Source organism: Zootoca vivipara, chromosome 5 (assembly GCF_963506605.1).
Source record: "Zootoca vivipara chromosome 5, rZooViv1.1, whole genome shotgun sequence".
In the NCBI taxonomy this organism is placed as follows: Eukaryota; Metazoa; Chordata; class Lepidosauria; order Squamata; family Lacertidae; genus Zootoca; species Zootoca vivipara.
The window spans coordinates 496,164-515,408 of NC_083280.1; the positions used below are offsets into that span (position 1 = coordinate 496,164).

Genomic DNA, 19,245 nt, shown 5'->3' on the forward strand with positions numbered 1-19,245 from the left:
TTCCACGCTACATTATCTGAGGGAGGCATCCAGTGCCAGGGAGGTGGAGATCCGCCTGCGCAGATGTTGGGCAGGTCTGCCTGGTGAGATAAAGGGTCCCAAAACTGTCCCAAAACTGAGCATCAGCCAAATTCTGGGCTCGACTCTTACCTGGGAAGGGTCTCCCTGGGATTGTAGAATGGTGGAGTTGGAGGGAACCGACCCCCCCCCCCAACACAGGGGTCCTGAAAGGGTGGGGCAGGACACACCGGAGAGGCAGGAAAAGGTGGCAAGTGGGCAGGAAGATTTAAGGGCAACCCAAGAAACATTTAAGCATCTCAGTATAGGAGAGCCTTTTCTAAAGGCTCACAGACCAACTGTTGAATTACCTAGATTCAGGTAGGTAGCCGTGTTGGTCTGACGCAGTTGAAATATAGAAAAATATTTTTAAAATAGTCCAGTAGCACCTTAGAGACCAACTAAGTTTGTTCTGGGTATAAGCTTTCGTGTGCATGCACACTTCTTCAGATACACTGAAACAGAAGTCACCTGACCCTTATATATAGTGGGAGGGTGGGGTTTGGGTAGCGTGGAGGGTAGGAGGAGATGGGTGATTGATTCAATGGGTATGGTAAACCTGTTGACACTGTTAACGACTGCAATTAGTCCTCTGCATACTATCCCTTGCTTTTTCCTGTACGACTAATTGCAGTCGTTAACAGTCCACAGGTTTACCATAACCTTTGAGTCAATCCACCCCACCCTCCCACTATCTATATATATAAAAATGAAAAAATCGTGAAATCCCGTTTGCCACTTTTCTCCGTAACCGCTTGACCGATCGTCCTGAAATTTTGACACAACAATCCAAGCCACTCCCCGTGCGTTGTTGGGGACAAAAATCCCTCAAATCGCACACCTGCACAGGTATAGACCTGGTTTTCCACCAACTCAAACAGCGCCCTCAAGTGGAATTCCTCCCACAGTACACCCCCTCCCTTCCTGTGAAATCTAAGCCACACCCACAAACCAAATGACACCATCATCAACCAAGCAACTGAAACCACACAGGCGGCCATTATAAGACCATTATTGTTTTATGTAGGCCCCTGACAGGCCCGGGGAGGGGGGAAACCCACAGCAACGCACTTGGGGGCACGGCAAGGGGTTTTTACTTTACCATTTAGCACCACTACCCCCCAAAAAACCCCCACCAAAAAAACAACATTGCCAAGTGGAGGTCGGGGACTGCCCTGGGGTGGTGGTGGCACAGAACGCAGCACGGCCTTTGATTTATGTAGGTCCCTGCATGGCAAGGGGTTTTTACTTTACCATTTAGCAACACTACCCCCCCCCCCAAAAAGCCACAAGACAAAAATAAATACCATCCTTCAAAACATCATGAGATACACCGGTCCATAGCTGCCAAGTTATCCCTTTTTTTAAGGGATTTTCCCTTATGCTGAATAGGCTTCCTCGTGAGAAAAGGGAAAACTTGGCAGCTATGCACCGGTCATGGAGGGGGGGGGCACAAACTGAATAGATATGGATTGGGAACGTGGGGGCAGTCATAGGGATTAGCCACAACAATGCACCACACTCACAAACCCCACCTCTGCCACGAGATCCTGTAAAACAGGAGGCCTTGGCTCCATTTTACATACTAGGCCTCAGCTCTACAGCCCTTTAAATACTATCCCAAATGGAGCCCTGGGTGGGAGGTGGGGGGAGGAGGAGCCCAAATAGGTCATGGGCTGACGTAGGGTGGGGGGGGTAGATAACCCACAGCAACGCACATGGGGGCACGGCAAGGGGTTTTTACTTTACAATTTAGCACCACTACTATTATTCCTTAAAAAACCCCACATTGGCTTATTTTCAGGGGATGCCTTATTTTTTATTACGCGTCCAGCCTTGCCTCTTCCTTGGGGCCCTCCAGAACTGCGCCTATAACTATGTCTTATTTTGGGGTATGGCTTATATTGCACAAATGCTTAGAAATCCTGCTATGGCTTATTTTATGGGTATGTCTTATTTTAGGAGAAACAACGGATTGCAAGCCTCTGTGTCTTCTTTAAAAAAACACAACCAACAACCATTCATTTTCTCTCCCCAGTTTAAGTCCTCAGATATTTGCAGTGCACCCCCCACCCCATTTACAATTCCCTACCTTCCCCTTGCCACTTCCTGGGTTTTTTAAATGGAACTGAACAACTCGGGTGCTTCATAACGTGCCTTCTGTTGCCAGGCCCTTACAGGGCCCGGTCCAGGTAGATAATGTGGCCCTGTTTTTAAACCTTTTGTTACTTTTTTCATTTTACTGATTGTGAATATGCTGACCAAGGCCCCCTTTAGATTCGGAGGCCCACACCAAGTGGCCCATATGACCCCCCCTCCTTCTGTCTGGGCCTGTCTGTTGCTACGGGGCTATGGGGCTTCACTATTTTACCCCCCCCCCTTTGGGATTTTTAAAGTAGTTCTCTGCGTCCCAGGGCACATCATCACCCCTGATCCTTAATCTAAATATATAGAAATGTTCACGATGCGTGCACAGGGGCCAATGTATGGAGATACAGGGGGGAGGGGACAACAGAGGGCTCAGACAAAAGTAAATATTGGGAAATAGAACCCAGAACAAAACAGTTATTTCTCCAAGTGTGGGGGCCAAGGTATGGAGATACATGGGGGAGGGGCCAACATTCCCCAGGGACAACAAAGGGAAGGGTATCCTACCGAAACACAGGGATGAGCCGGGGTGGAGGGAGGAGGGGCAGGATACGTCATGGATCGGGACAGGGTGTGTGGGGGATCCCAGGAAAGAACCACAGCAACGCGTGGCCGGGTCAGCTAGTACAGTATATAAGGGTCTGGTCTTACGTGGTTGTCTTGACAGATGTTATAGTTATTTGTTGTTAACCAAATCCCCAGATATTTTATTTGATTTTTTTCTGTTTTCCACCCACATTCCAATTCAATGTCTTTTTTCACCTGCATCCTGGTTTTCCCTTTATGTAGTTTAAAGCCTGGCAATTTTGCAAATCTACCTGTCTCTTCGATCACCTCCGGTATGGTCACACTTCGTTGTTCTAAGGTTGATATAATGTCATCCATGAACACTTTTAATTTGTAAATTTGCTGGTCCACTGTTATTCCATGAATTTTATTATTCCTAGGTATTCCACCAGTTATGATGATGATGATAATAATAATAATTTATTATTTGTACCCCGCCCATCTGGCTGAGTCTCCCCAGCCACTCTGGGCAGCTCCCAATCAAATATTAAAGCAATACAGCATTAAATGTTCTTCAGTGTATCTGAAGAAGTGTGCATGCACATGAAAGCTCAGACCTATGACAAACTTAGTTGGTCTCTAAGGTGCTACTGGAAGGATTTTTTTATTTTGTTTTTGACTGCGTCAGACCAACACCTGTAACTAGCATTAAATATTTAAAACTTCCCTAAACAGGGCTGCCTTCAGATGTCTTTTAAAAATAGGATAGCTGCTCATTTCCTTGACATTTGTTGGAAGGGCATTCCACAGGGCGGGTGCTGCTACCAAGAATGCCCTCTGTCTGGTTCCCTGTACCCTCACTTCTCGCAATGAGGGAATCGCCAGAAGGCCCTCAGCGCTGGATCTCAGTGTCCGGGCTGAACAATGGGGGTGGAGACGCTCCTTCAGGTATACTGGACCGAAGCCATTTAGGGCTTTAAAGGTCAACACCAACACTTTGAATTGTGCTCAGAAACGTACTGGGAGCCAATGTAGATCTCTCAGGACTGGTGTTATGTGGTCCCGGTGGCCACTCCCAGTCACCAGTCTAGTTGCCGCATTCTGGATTATTTGCAGTTTCCGGGTCACCTTCAAAGGTAGCCCCACGTTGAGCGCATGGGAGTAATCCAAGCGGGAGATAACCAGAGCATGCACCACTCTGGTGAGACAGTCTTCAGGCAGGCAGGGACTCAGCCTGCGTACCAGTTGGAGCTGATAGACAGCTGCCCTGGACACAGAATTAACCTGAGCCTCCATGCACAGCTGTGAGTCCAAAATGACTCCCAGGTGAGTCCCCGCCACCCACCCGTCCCCTGTCCCCCAAAAACAGTACTTCTGCCTCATCAGGATTCAACCTCAATCCATTAGCTGCCATCCATCCTCCAACGGCCTCCAGGCACTCACACAGGACCTTCACCGCCTTCACTGGTTCTGATTTAAAAGACAGGTAGAGCTGGGTATCATCCGCATACTGATGAACACCCAGCCCAAACCCCCTGATGATCTCTCCCAGTGGCTGCATATAGATATTAAAAAGCATGGAGGAGAGAACAGAACCCTGAGGCACCCCACAAGTGAGAGCCCAGGGATCTGAACATTCATTCCCCCCACCACCACTTTCTGCGGACAAACGCCGGCTCCCTCGGCCTATAGAGCGAGATGAGCGCCACAACCCCAGAGTCGGACACGACTGGACCTGATGGTCAGGGGCCCCTTTACCTTTACCTTTATATATTACATTATTAATAAAGCAAAGCAAAAATCCCCCTTTGGCGGGCTAGGCGTAAATTCCCTATTATTAGACATCCTTGGTGGAAAACACCCAACTTGCGAAACATCTTGTGACCATGGCCATCCCTTATCTATGCAGTATATTCTCCTTTGCAAACTGCAAACACAGCTAGATGGACATACAGCCTGAATTCAACTTTTTGAGGCACAGTGAAAGATACAGCTTACAGCACTATGACTTCTTAAACAAGGCATAGTTAATAGGCATAGAATCACCTCCTGACATAAGACACTAGAATGTAAGATACAGGTAGAATAATATGCTTTCTCCAGCGTGAGACAGCACCGCAGCAACCCCAGCACCCCTTTGTCCTCATAGAAGAGAATTGTTTTTTCTTCCAGGTGTTTTCTTATAACCAGTGTGGTGTAGTGGTTAAGAGCGGTAGACTCGTAATCTGGGGAACCGGGTTCGTGTCTCCGCTCCTCCACATGCAGCTGCTGGGTGACCTTGGGCTAGTCACACTTCTCTGAAGTCTCTCAGCCTCGCTCACCTCACAGAGTGTTTGTTGTGGGGGAGGAAGGGAAAGGAGAATGTTAGCCGCTTTGAGACTCCTTCGGGTAGTGATAAAGCGGGATATCAAATCCAAAAACTCTCCTAACAAAGGTAAAGGTAAAAAGTAAAGGACCCCTGGGCGGTTGTTGTTGTTGTTTAGTCGTTTAGTCGTGTCCGACTCTTCGTGACCCCATGGACCAGAGCACGCCAGGCACTCCTGTCTTGCACTGCCTCCCGCAGTTTGGTCAAACTCATGTTCGTAGCTTCGAGAACACTGTCCAACCATCTCGTCCTCTGCCGTCCCCTTCTCCTTGTGCCCTCAATCTTTCCCAACATCAGGGTCTTTTCCAAGGATTCATCTCTTCTCATGAGGTGGTCAAAGTATTGGAGCCTCAGCTTCACGAGAATACTTCTGCTTTTTTGTAACGGTTCAGTGACCTTTCCCCCATTTCCCTATTAGGCATGTGATATAGCATTGGCAAGCAAAACCCTAAAAAATTCTCCTTTTGGCCAGCTAAGCGAAACCACCCTCGGTCCCAAACATCCTGTGTGCCAGGCACCTAACTTAGATACCCTGTTCTTTGCAAAACATACTGTGAGTCTGAGACATTCTGACATCTTCCCTGCAATCTGTGAATGTGGCTAAATAAAAGATGTTGTTCTGATACTCCAGCTTCAAGGCACCTTAGACATAAAGGCAGATTGATAAGAAATTTCAGATCCTTTCCCTGGACCTGCTTGCCACATTAAGGCAGCAGGCGCTTTGCTCAGCAGCCTGTGCGCGACTCTCCCGGCTCAGCGAAATGTCCGGCGACCGATCTGGGTAAGTGCTGAAAGGCTCCCTGGGGCTTAGAAGGAGCTTCCTCCCTGCCCTTCTCTGCCCACCAGGCTGCTGCTCTGCTCTTTGCTCTCAAAGGTTAGGGGGACCGGCTGACCCACAAGATTGCCAAAGCTCACCTGCTTCCACTCGGCCGCCTCCTTCGGTGGAATCGGCACCATTCCAGGTGCCCCATAATCCCTGTCCGGCATTTGCAAGATCTTGATCTATTGGTGTGGCAGCACCTGCCCTGTGGAACTCCCTGCCTCTTGAGATCAAGCAGGTGCCTTTGCTGCACCCTTTGGAGCACCTGCTAAAAGCATCCTTGTCTAGGCAAGCCTGTCTGAATGTTAAGAAATGCTGGTGTGAATGTTAATCCATTTTAACTTCTTGTATGTCTGCCTGATTTTCCTGTTTTATCTTTTCGTAACTGCTTTGAAGTGTTTTTTTTTTAAGAAAACAAAAACAGTCGATGCAGAGAAAGCTTTTGATAGAGTCTCTTGGAAGTTTATGAAAGGCATCCTACAACAAATGGAGTTTGGGGTGCAATATCGTAATTGCATTTAAGCAATTTACACCAGAAAAAAGCCAAAATCATAATAAACGGATCTATAATGCAGGAATGCGAAATTAATAAAGGAGTGAGACAAGGATGTCCCCTCTCACCGCTAATATTTATATTGGCAATGGAAATCCTGTGTAAAAAAAAATCAGAGAGGAAGAGAACATTAAGGGCATACAGCTGGGGAGAAATAAATATAAAATGAGGTCATTTGCGGATGACCTTATTATAACAACGGAACAACCAAAAGAGAGTTTGATTAAAGTAATGGAAATTATGCAAGAATATGGGAAGGTCTCTGGATTTAAGTTGAACATAAACAAAACTAAATTATTAGCTAAAAAAGTTAACAGCAGCAGAACAGGAGGAAATTGAGAAAACAGCAAAGTTAAAAATATATTCTAAAATCCGGTATTTAGGAATCTGGCTTACTCCAAAGAACACCAATCTTTTTGAAGACAATTATATGAAAAAATGGGGAGAAATTAAAAGAGACATGGAAACATGGAACAGATTACACCTATCATTTTTAGGCCAAATATCAGCGGTTAAATTAAATGTCTTACCTAAGATACTTTTTCTGTTCCAGATTATACCAATTATAAGGAAGTTAGAATGTATAGATCAGGCATGTCCAACAGGTAGATTGTGATCTACCGGTAGATCACTGGACATCTGTGGTAGGTCACCGGTAGATCAGTGGATCCCCCCCAAAGAAGCTAAAAAACTTTGGCTCTCCGGGAAAAAAACCTCAACACCTTTGTCCTGCACCCCTAAAATGACCTGAACCACCAAAAACAGAGCTTTCCTTCCCCCCAAAAGCTCAACTTTGTCCTGAACCCCCCAAAAGGGGGTAGATCACTGCCAGTTTTTAACTCTGTGAGTAGATCACAGTCTCTTGGAAGTTGGCCACCCCTGGTATAGATAATTGGCAGAAAGAAATCTCTAAGTTTATATGGTCAGGGAGAAGACCAAGTATTAAGTATAAGGTGTTAATTGACACCAAGGATAGAGGAGGTTTCGGTCTCCCCAACCTTAAACTATATTACAAGGCTGCATGCCTTTCATGGTTGAGGGAATGGCTTCTTTTAAATAATAATAATAATAATAATAATAATAATAATAATAATAATAGGAGTATGGATGGCTTTATCACTACCTGAAGGAGTCTCAAAGCGGCTCACAATCTCCTGTCCCTTCCTCTCCCACAACAAACACTCTGTGAGCTGAGTGGGGCTGAGAGACTTCAGAGAAGTGTGAGTAGCCCAAGGTCACCCAGCAGCTGCATGTGGAGGAGCAGGGAAGCGAACCCAGTTCCCCAGATTACGAGTCCACCGCTCTTAACACACCACACTAGCTCTCAACACCGACCTGCTTGATTTAGAGGGGCACGACACCCGATTTGGGTGGCATGGGTACCTAAATTATGGGAAAAGCAAGGCCCATAAAGGGTTTTCTAATCATATAATACGAAACACCTTGTTTAAAGTATGGGGGAGAGAACAAAAGAGGCCGAGATGGATTTTGCCCCAAGAAGCAATTGCAGTGAAAAAAGAATAAGAATATGAAAGGGAGCTGGATAGCTTATAATAACTTATTGACAGAAGTTGATGGTCAAATAAGAATTACTGTAAAAAATATAAAAATATTCCTTCAGTGCCTGGAAACTTCCATTTCACTGTATCTGAAGAAGTGTGCATGCACACGAAAGCTCATACCAAAATAAAAACTTAGTTGGTCTTTAAGGTGCTACTGAAGGAATTTTTTTATTTTACTTCGATCCAGACCAACACGGCTACCTACCTGTAAAAAATATGAAGAAGTGAGGACCCTTTTTACAAGCTGGTTGGAATACTACCAAACACATGATTTACTTTAAGAAGATAAGAAAATAGGATTTGAGAAAGAACCATCAAAATTAGAAATTGAATTAATAAATAACAAAACAAAAATAATATCAAGAATATTATTTTTGCTACGGACATACACCTACAGAGTGTCTCCCAAGCTCAGCTCACCTTCTGCTCCCTCTTCAGTTGCTGCACTCCAAGCACTGACTAGCTCTGCCCACAGCTAATCACCTGGCTCACCAGAAGGTCACTGTAAGGTCACTACAAGGTCACCAGCCAGAAACAAACACACACACAAGCCTGGACAGTCACCCAAATCCAAGAGGCAGAAGCCCTAGAAAAGCAGCACAAGCACACAAACTAGTACCGTAAGAAAACAAATAAGCACACAAACTTTCTCACACACAGCCCCCAAAAGACAAAGCCACAAAACCTACAGAGTGTCTCCCAAGCTCAGCTCACCTTCTGCTCCCTCTTCAGTTGCTGCACTCCAAGCACTGACTAGCTCTGCCCACAGCTAATCACCTGGCTCACCAGGAGGTCACTGTAAGGTCACTGCAAGGTCACCAGCCAGAAACAACACACATGCAAGCCTGGACAGTCACCCAAATCCAAGAGGCAGAAGCCCTTCTGCTCCCTCTTCAGTTGCTGCATTCCACTGTCATGGGAATTCGAACCGCCGACCTACTGATCTGCAAGCCCTAGGCTCTGTGGTTTAACCCACAGCACCACCTGCGCTGTACATGGGTAGAGAGGTCTAAAAATCCCGGGATACACCTTTTCACCAATTTGTGAACTATATTGGCCTTCTTTTCAGCTCACCCACCCCACTACCAAGGTCACATCCAGTGAGCTTTATGGCCAGGTGGGGCATTTGAAGCCTGGTCTACTCAGCTCGACCCACTAGACCTTCTCCCTCAGGGCATCTGGTGGCCCCTCTGAGAAGAGGACTCTGAACTTGATGGGCCATTGACCTCACCCAGCAGGACTCTTGTTACGTTTCTGATGGCCCTTTTGCCTGGAATGAGCTCTGTGAGGGAAAACAGCAGATTGGGAAGGAGCTGGGGGTGGGCAGGATGGACCAGACCCTGGGAATCTGGATGCTCCAGCTGCAGAGAGGCTTGCCAGATGTGCGCTCTCTTGGTGAAAAGGCTAATGGACACCTCTTGCTTTCTTCCAGGATGGTGCCCACAGTGGCCTTTGGCCTCCTCTGCCTGGCCTTTGGAATTGGCCAGAGGCCACCCGCCTGCAAAGGGGACTACGACTGCCCCACGGCCAACCAGGAAGTCTACACCAAAGTAAGGGACGTAACGGAGATCCCAAAGACCGCCAGCGCCATCATCACGGAAATGATCTTTGTGGAAACCAGCCTAACACAGATCAAGGACGGAGCCTTCCGGAACATGCCCGGCCTGCAGAAAGTCCTCTTCATCGGCAACAAGATCAAAACCCTAGAGGTGGGGGCCTTTGATAACTTGGAGAAACTGGATGAGCTGGAAATCACGGGGGCCGAGCTGGACGACCTCCCTGTGGGCATCTTCCGGTCTCTTCCTCGCTTGAAGAAGCTGAATCTGCGGGACTCTCAGGTCAAGGGCCTCCAGAAAGGACTCTTTGAGGATCTTGGGGACCTGGAGGAGATCTACCTGCATTTGAACAAGATCCTTTCTCTCCCTGAAGGCGTCTTCGATGGGCTCTCTAACCTGACCTTTTTGCACCTGGCCAAGAACAAGATCGCTGCCATCCCAGAGGACGTCTTCAAGGAACTTTCTCGGCTGAAGGTCCTTCGGCTGTACGAGAATGAGATTGGAGACCTCCCAGAGGGGAGCTTGGACAGCCAGCAGGACCTGACGGAGCTCAACCTCCACAAGAACAAGATCCGCACACCGTCTCCCAGGCTGCTGAGGAATAAGCCCAACCTGGAGAAGCTTTTCCTGGAGCACAACCTCTTGGAGACCCTCCCGGATGAGGCCTTCTTTGGACTGAGGAAGCTGAAGCAGCTGACCCTGGCTTCCAACCGGCTGAAAGGTCTCCCTGGTCGGCTGTTTGGGGAGATGCCTTTGCTCACCCAGCTGGACCTGAGCAAGAACGCTTTGCAGGCTCTTCCAGTGGGGATCTTTGCCAACCTCACGGGGCTCACAAAGCTCACCTTGTCCCAGAACCAGCTGGCAGGCCTCCCTCTCGGTGTTTTAGCAGGCCTTCACAAGCTCTCTGAGCTCAACGTGGAGGCAAACAAGCTCTCGTCTCTGGAGGGTCTCCTGCCACCTTCCCTCCCAGGGCTGAAGACCCTGAGGCTCCGCCAGAACCAGCTGGAGACCCTCCCTCTGGGCCTGTTGGACAGCTTCACAAAGCTCACCTCCGTGTATCTCGGGGAGAATCCGTGGAGGTGCGACTGCCTCCTTCTCTACCTCCACCGATGGATGAGCAGCAATCCCAAAAAAGTGAAGGACGTCGCAAAGGTCACGTGCGGAAGCCCCAAGGATCTGCTGGGCCAAGCGGTCAGCTCCCTGGCAGAAAGTCAGCTGGTTTGCCCAACAACCGTGCCCATTTCAAGCACTGCTCTGCCCACAACCACTTTCCCTCCTCCTGTCACAACAAGGATGAGCACAACACTCCCCCCACCTCCTACCACTGTTGCTGCAAGCACCACCGTTTCCGAGCCTGCCACCACCACAAATGCAGCCACCACCCTCAGAACCACAGAGGCTCTGACCTCAACCCCCCAAATCACCACCCTTGAGAGTCTCACGGAAACCTCACGGATCATGACCACCATTGGGACATCCTCTGAAACCACCAGCACAGAGCTGGGGATGGAGGACACCTCCGGGGAGCCCAGTACCCTCCCTCCGTGTACCTACCAGGATCCGGCAGGTGCCATCCACCTGGCGTGCGACCATGACACTTGCCACCAGCATAGCCAGAGTCACCCACAAGGAGAGAGCCTGCAGGAGGCAGGGCAGCGTTTCAGCAAGGACTGGATCCTGGACTTGGGCTGTGGCACTGTGAGGGTCCGGGTAGCCATGAGCATTGAGCCCTTGCCAGGAGGGGAGGCGGTGGCAGCACCCTCAGATGCCCCCTGAGAACAGCATCCCCTGACCTGCCAGTGTGGCCTGGGGAGCAGGGGAGGGGCCCTGCGGAGAGAGGGGGCTCCAGCCCCACCTGAGTCGTGCTGCATCCTCATGGGAGCGAGGGAGGCCTACACTGCAGGGCTGTTATCATCACAGGTATCATCACAGACGCTTTCAGAAACAGAAAGACAAGCCGTTGTGAAGCAAACCAGGCTTTGTCTATATAGATTTATCTGCGGGTCACGCCAGGATCCCAAAGGAGACCCAGTTGGGGATTCCGAAAGCAGGCATCCATTCCTTCCCAGGGTGGGGTGGGGGGTGTCTTGTAGGATTTGCTGCCTGTTAAAATTGTAATTTTGCTGCCTGAAGCAGCATTTATATATCCTGTCGCTTTCATTTCATATAATAAACCAAGCTTTCTTTATTCCTTTGGCGTGGGAACTTATTGTGGGCATAGGGTAAGGGTAAACAGACATTCATAACTGGGCACAGATTAGAACGCTAGCCAAATATGTTTTTTTAAAAAATAAGAAAATCAACAAGGTCCAAAGTAAGAGGAGGAACAAGGAAGTGGAAGACAGAGAAATTCTATTGGGTGACAGAGAAAAGGCGGAAATACCACTCAACTCCTCCTTTGTCTCTGTCTTCTGTGGCAGGGGTTCCCAACAAAATTTTCTCGAGGACCCCTCATCGAGCCGCTATTGTGACAAGGACCCCCATTAATTCCTAATCCTAAAATTTAAAAGTGAGAGCCAAATTAAGTCTTTTTATATTTTATATTTATACCTTTTTTAGTTACAACAGAGTACTCCATCAGTATACAGTTAGTTTTAATTTTCAGTTCTTAATGAGATGAACCACTTTTTAACTAACGGTCCATTTTTAACTATGCGAACTGTAGCTTCCGCGAAAAACAACGCTTTGTTTACAAACACTACTGTTTTGCAAAGAGGCAGCGCGCACCAGGGAGGAGGGAGGGGAATGGAGAAGACAGGGTACCTGCGCAGTAGCGCACAAATGAGGCCGACGCGCGCAAAGCATCTTGGGGAGGTGAGCGTTAGTAGAATGCGCGCGCTGCCTCTTTGCAAAGCAGTAGTGTTTGTAAAGTGCCACCTTACGGCATACAGCAGAACTACTGCCTCTGTCTAATTCTAGTTTTGCGCTAGACTCTGCTCATGCAGGAAGCGGCCAAAACAAAAAATCTGTTATCATACGAAATATATTTAATATATATTTTATTCTAATAGCATCTTGCGGACCCCTCTGGCATAGCTCGCGGACCCCTGGGGGTCCCCGGACCACCTGTTGGGAACCACTGTTCTGTGGGAATGTTAAGGACGGTAGGAGAGGATCTGTTGTTTTGATATTATCCCTCCTCACTCACGCTAGAGAGTAAACAGCAGAGTAAACATTCCCTTTGCCACTTATTCCGAACAATGCAGTCTGGATTGTTTTTGGTAAGTTTCCCCTTTGTTTCCTTCTTAAAATAATAATAACACAACACAGTCTTCTTGAAACGTAAGAATAACATTCTAGTCTCATTCAGGGCACTGCACTAATCTTGTGGTTCCAGTGCAAAGAAGTGTGAGCTACATCAGCCTTTCTGCTTGTGGGCTCCATCCTATGTGAAGGTTGAGCCAGGAGAGCCCAAGAGGAAAAGAGGAGGAGCGTCAGGGTCCAAGAGAGAGATGGTTGGGTGGCCAGCCCTTTCATTGGGTTAGCTAGGGACAGGCCCACCTACCTGGTCACATACAGGGGGAGGTCATGCACAAGAAGTCCTCCCTGTCTGGAGCCCCATTCCCCTGGGGGTCCATTCCAGGCAACAAGAAAAGGTTGTACTTGACTGCTATAGTATTGTTGTTGTTGTTGTTGTTTAGTCGTTTAGTCGTGTCCGACTCTTCGTGACCCCATGGACCATAGCACGCCAGGCACTCCTGTCTTGCACTGCCTCCCGCAGTTTGGTCAAACTCATGTTCGTAGCTTCGAGAACACTGTCCAACCATCTTGTCCTCTGTCGTCCCCTTCTCCTAGTGCCCTCAATCTTTCCCAACATCAGGGTCTTTTCCAAGGATTCTTCTCTTCTCATGAGGTGGCCAAAGTATTGGAGCCTCAGCTTCACAATCTGTCCTTCCAGGGAGCACTCAGGGCTGATTTCCTTAAGAATGGATAGGTTTGATCTTCTTGCAGTCCATGGGACTCTCAAGAGTCTCCTCCAGCACCATAATTCAAAAGCATCAATTCTTCGGCGATCAGCCTTCTTTATGGTCCAGCTCTCACTTCCATACATCACTACTGGGAAAACCATAGCTTTAACTATACGGACCTTTGTCGGCAAGGTGATGTCTCTGCTTTTTAAGATGCTGTCTAGGTTTGTCATTGCTTTTCTCCCAAGAAGCAGGTGTCTTTTAATTTCGTGACTGCTGTCACCATCTGCAGTGATCAAGGAGCCCAAGAAAGTAAAATCTCTCACTGCCTCCATTTCTTCCCCTTCTATTTGCCAGGAGGTGATGGGACCGGTGGCCATGATCTTGGTTTTTTTGATGTTGAGCTTCAGACCATCTTTTGCGCTCTCCTCTTTCACCCTCATTAAAAGGTTCTTTAATTCCTCCTCACTTTCTGCCATCAAGGTTGTGTCATCTGCATATCTGAGGTTGTTGATATTTCTTCCGGCAATCTTAATTCCGGCTTGGGATTCATCTAGTCCAGCCTTTCGCATGATGAATTCTGCATATAAGTTAAATAAGCAGGGAGACAATATACAACCTTGTCGTACTCCTTTCCCAATTTTGAACCAATCAGTTGTTCCATATCCAGTTCTAACTGTAGCTTCTTGTCCCACATAGAGATTTCTCAGGAGACAGATGAGGTGATCAGGCACTCCCATTTCTTTAAGAACTTGCCATAGTTTGCTGTGGTCGACACAGTCAAAGGCTTTTGCATAGTCAATGAAGCAGAAGTAGACGTTTTTCTGGAACTCTCTAGCTTTCTCCATAATCCAGCGCATGTTTGCTATTTGGTCTCTGGTTCCTCTGCCCTTTCGAAATCCAGCTTGCACTTCTGGGAGTTCTCGGTCCACATACTGCCTAAGCCTGCCTTGTAGAATTTTGAGCATAACCTTGCTAGCGTGTGAAATGAGCGCAATTGTGCGGTAGTTGGAGCATTCTTTGGCACTGCCCTTCTTTGGAATTGGGATGTAGACTGATCTTCTCCAATCCTCTGGCCATTGCTGAGTTTTCCAAACTTGCTGGCATATTGGGTGTAGCACCTTAACAGCATCATCTTTTAAAATTTTAAATAGTTCAGCTGGAATATCATCACTTCCACTGGCCTTGTTATTAGCAGTGCTTTCTAAGGCCCATTTGACTTCACTCTCCAAGATGTCTGGCTCAAGATCAGCAACCACACTACCTGGGGTGTACGAGACCTCGCTATAGTATTAGTAATAATAGATTCCACATCTTCACCCAAAAGGGAAGTGATGCCCAACCTGGTGATAACAGAATAAATGGTGTAAGGAGGGAGATGCAGCCCAAGATAGGAAAAGAGAATAAATTATTGTTTTAACAATGGCTCTCAACGTGAACCATTCACAGTGGGATCAGGTGTTAAACAGGGTTGTGTTATTGCCCCAACTCTATTCATTATTTTCATTGCCATGATCCTACACTTTGTCAATAGGAAACTCCCCACCAGAGTAGAAATCATATATCAAACAGAGAAATTTTGTACTACCAACCTTACTACGGTATATGCTTGTGAAACATGGACCACTTATAAACACCATCTCAAACTCCTCAAAAGATTCCATCAATGGTGTCTCTGAAAATTTTTACACATCACTTGGGAAGACAGGTGAACTAATATCAGTGTACAGTACTGGAAGAAGCAAAGATCACCAGTGTTGAAGCAATGATTCTTCAACATCAACTTTGTTGGTCTGGTCATGTTGTGCAGATGCCTGATTATCGTCTTCCAAAGCAACTACTCTATTCTGAACTTTAAAATGGAAAGCGTAATGCTGGTGGTCAACAAAAGAGGTTCAAAGACTCTTTCAAGGCAAATCTAAAGAAAGGTAGTATAAACACCGACAACTGGGAAACACTGGCCTGCAAGCGCTCCAGTTGGAGAACAGCCTTTACCAAAGGTGTCAGCAAATATAGTCCAGCAAATAAAGAGAGAAAAATAACCCAGGAATTCACTTTAAATAAAAGGACATAATAATAATAAGAAAAACAATAATAACATATTTATTATTTATACCCCACCCATCTGGCTGGGCTTCCCCTGCCATTCTGGGCGGCTTGTTTATCTCTCTGTCCTCTGATGGGAGGGCGTTCCACAGGGCGGGTAGACACATTCTACTCATGTAGACCAGGCATCCCCAAACTTCGGCCCTCCAGATGTTATGGGACTACAATTCCCATCATCCCCGGCCACTGGTCCTGTTAGCTAGGGATCATGGGAGTTGTAGGCCAAAACATCTGGAGGGCCGCAGTTTGGGGATGCCTGATGTAGACACATTCTACTCATGTCAAAACACCAGGCAGGACCCACAAACAACCCAGAGACGCCTTTTAAATAAAAGGACCCGTTCTACTCGTGTCAAAACACGCTGCCCAGGTTAACAACCAGAGGAAGCCCATTGGATTTTACCTCTCTCAACTAACTCCTCGACTCCACAGAACTCTCACAGAAGATGGCCCCTCCTCCCCAGCTTTCCTAGGCATGAGGTCACAGCAGCATTGTGACATCATCAGGGGGGAAATGATGTCAGTGGAAAGAATCCTATGCTTGATTCACCTCTGCACTCTAAGTTATGGGGGCCTTCCGCTCTTGCCAGCATTGCATATCGGAAACAAAAATGCCCAGCTTGAAATTGTTTTGAGAATAATTATATATTTACTTCCCTGATGGGGACTCAAGGCGGCTTACGGATGAAAATAAGACAAGCTAAAAACATTGGGGGCAGGCGGGGAAATCTACAATTAAAAAGCAATTAAACACTGATAGAATTAAAACTGTGTATGTGTATACAAATTAAAATATTTTACCATACAAATAATTGCAGTAAAAACAGCACAGCACAGGCCATTTCATTAAAAGCACATTTTTATTTGATATTCCATGTACTGTATACTTTGGTTACCATTGAATTGTAGAGTCAAAAGGGACCCCGAGGGTCATCCAGTCCAACCCCCTGCAATGCAGGAATCTTTTGCGCAACATGGGGCTCAAACCCACCACCTTGACATTACAAGTCTCGTGCTCTATCAACTGAGCTGGAGTCCTGTTCAAAATTTTAGGCCTTTATAGATCCCCGCAGCCTTACAGCAAAGGCTCCTCAGATTATTGGAATTCTTTTTTTCAATACAGTTATAAAATATTTTGTACTTCTTTGTTTTTACCACCTGAGGGACTGATTTAGGCAAAAAAGGCCTTGTGATCTTCAGATGGGCAACAATTCCATTGACCCTGTTTGAGTGGGGGAATCTAGACACATAAAAAACTGTGAAAATGCTTTCTAAAAGAAGCTTCTTAAAGAATATATTTGCCATAAGCTCACCATTGCCATCTAGTGTCACATTTGTATAACACACTTAAAACGTTATACGGTATTTGCGACTTCCGCCTTGGACTGCCATGGCGTGCAGCCGACCCATGATAGTGGACTCCGACCGTGCAGTTAATTAAGGATAATATGAGAGTAATTGAGAAAGAAGGAGGAGTGGTGTTAATACGTCAAGGATGTGTATACCTGTGAAGAGATCCAGGATTTAAAACTTCAAAGCCATATTGAGAGCATCTGGGTCAAAATTAAGGGAGAGGAAAATAACAGTGATCTCATTGTGGGAGTTTACTATAGATCCCCAAGCCAAACTGAGGACACAGATGATGCCTTCCTGGAACAGATGACCAGGCATTCAAAAGGAAGTGAGATAGTAATAGTGGGGGATTTCAACTATCCTGATATTTGTTGGATGTCAAACTCAGCCAAGAGCATAAGGTCGAACAGATTCCTCACTGGCCTTGCAGACAATTTCATTGTCCAGAAAGTGGGAGAAGCAACAAGAGGATCAGCCATTTTAGATCTGGTCCTAACCAAATGTGATGACCTGGTTAGTGGGGTAGAAGTGGCAGGATCATTAGGTGGGAGTGACCATGCTCTTCTGGAGTTTATTGTTCAGCGGAAAGGAGCAAACAAGCATACTATTACTCAAATCCTAGACGAAAGTCGACTTCAGAAAACTTAGGGAAATGCTGGGTGAGATCCCATGGACGGAAATACTAAAAGGGAAGGGAGTTCATGATGGTTGGGAGTTTGTTAAAAGGGAGATATTAAAAGCACAACTTCAGGCAATACCAATGAGACGGAAACATGGAAGGTGCCTAAAGAAGCCAGGCTGGCTATCTAAAGAACTTTTAACTGAGTTAAGATTTAAAAGGGATATGTACAAAAAATGGAAAAGGGGGGAAATCACCAGAGAGGAATTCAAACATATAGCCAGCACGTGTAGAGACAAAGTCAGAAAAGCTAAAGCACAGAATGAACTCAGGCTTGCTAGAGAGGTTAAAAGCCTTTTGTCCATAGCAAAAGGAAGAACAAGGAAACAGTGGGGTCACTTAGAGGAGAAGATGGTGAAATGCGAACAGGGGACAGAGAAAGGGTAGAAATAATTCATCCATTTTCTATAACTGGCAAGGGCTGCTGAAAGTTGGAAAGAGACTCAACTGGGGCTTGTAAGAACAAAAGAGAGCCTGCTGGATCAGGCCCATGGCCCATCTAGTGCAGCATCCTGTTCTTACAGTGGCCGGTGGAAAACCAGCAAACAGGATCTGAGCCCAAGAGTCCTCTCCCCTCCTGCGGTTTCCAGCAACTGCGATTCTGAAGTATGGCTGCCTCCAATTGTGGAGGCACAGCATAGGCATCCTGACCAGCAGCCACCGATAGCCCTCTCTGCCTCCATGAGTTGGTCTCCTTTTAAAGCCATCCCGGTTGGTGGCCATCACTGCCTCCTGTGGGAGGCAGTTCCCCAGGTTAACTCTCCACAGCATGAAGAAGGACTTTCTTTTATCGGTCCTGAATCTTCCAACCTTCGGCTTAACTGGAAGTCCACAAGTTCTAGTGCTAGGAGAGAGGGAGAAAATCTTGCTCTAGCCACTTTCTTTTTTGCCGTGCGTAATTTTAAAAACTTCTATCATGTCTCCTAAAATTAGCAGTGTTAAAACAGAGATACATTATAAAATCAAATGCCTGGATAGTAAATGTAAAGGGACCCCTGACCATTAGGTCCAGTCGCGGACGACTCTGGGGTTGCGACACTCATCTCGCTTTATTGGCCGAGGGAGCCAGCGTACAGCTTCTGGGTCATGTGGCAGGCATGACTAAGCCACTTCTGGCGAACCAGAGCAGCACACGGAAACGCCGTTTACCTTCCCGCCAGAGCGGTACCTATTTATCTACTTGCACTTTGACGTGCTTTCGAACTGCTAGGTTGGCAGGAACAGGGACCGCTCACCCCGTCGCGGGGATTCAAACCACCGACCTTCTGGTCGGCAAGCCCTAGGCTCAGTGGTTTAACCCATTTAAGTCTTGCCATTTCAGTCTTGCCTTAAATAAAGTTTTTAGCAGGCACCGAAAACATTCAGTACGGCTAAGCCGGACTGCAACCACACTAGGAATGCAGTGTATAGTTCTGGTCGACTCAACTCAAAAAGGGTACTGGAAAGGGTTCAGGAAAGGGCAGTCAAAATGAGCAAAGGGATGGAGTGACTCTCCTATGAGGAAGGCACATGGGGCTCTTTAGTTTGGAGCAGGGGTTCCCCAAGGGGCAGGACTGCTCCGGAGGACAGGATCACAAGGGTGTGTGTGTGTGTGCTAAGTGTCAAGCAGACAGCAGAAGGGGGAGCTGGGC

The 19,245-nt window shown here is 47.0% G+C and overlaps 1 protein-coding gene across 1 annotated transcript; it reads left to right on the forward strand.

Annotated features, from left to right (window-relative positions):
* The first annotated feature begins 5,272 nt into the window (after positions 1-5,272).
* On the forward strand, positions 5,273-11,979 carry LOC132592129 (carboxypeptidase N subunit 2-like). Its single transcript, XM_060274240.1, has 2 exons — positions 5,273-5,858; positions 9,445-11,979. The coding sequence occupies exons 1-2, from the start codon at positions 5,839-5,841 to the stop codon at positions 11,342-11,344; spliced, it is 1,920 nt and encodes a 639-aa protein (XP_060130223.1). The 5' UTR covers positions 5,273-5,838; the 3' UTR covers positions 11,345-11,979.
* Positions 11,980-19,245: the final 7,266 nt, after the last annotated feature.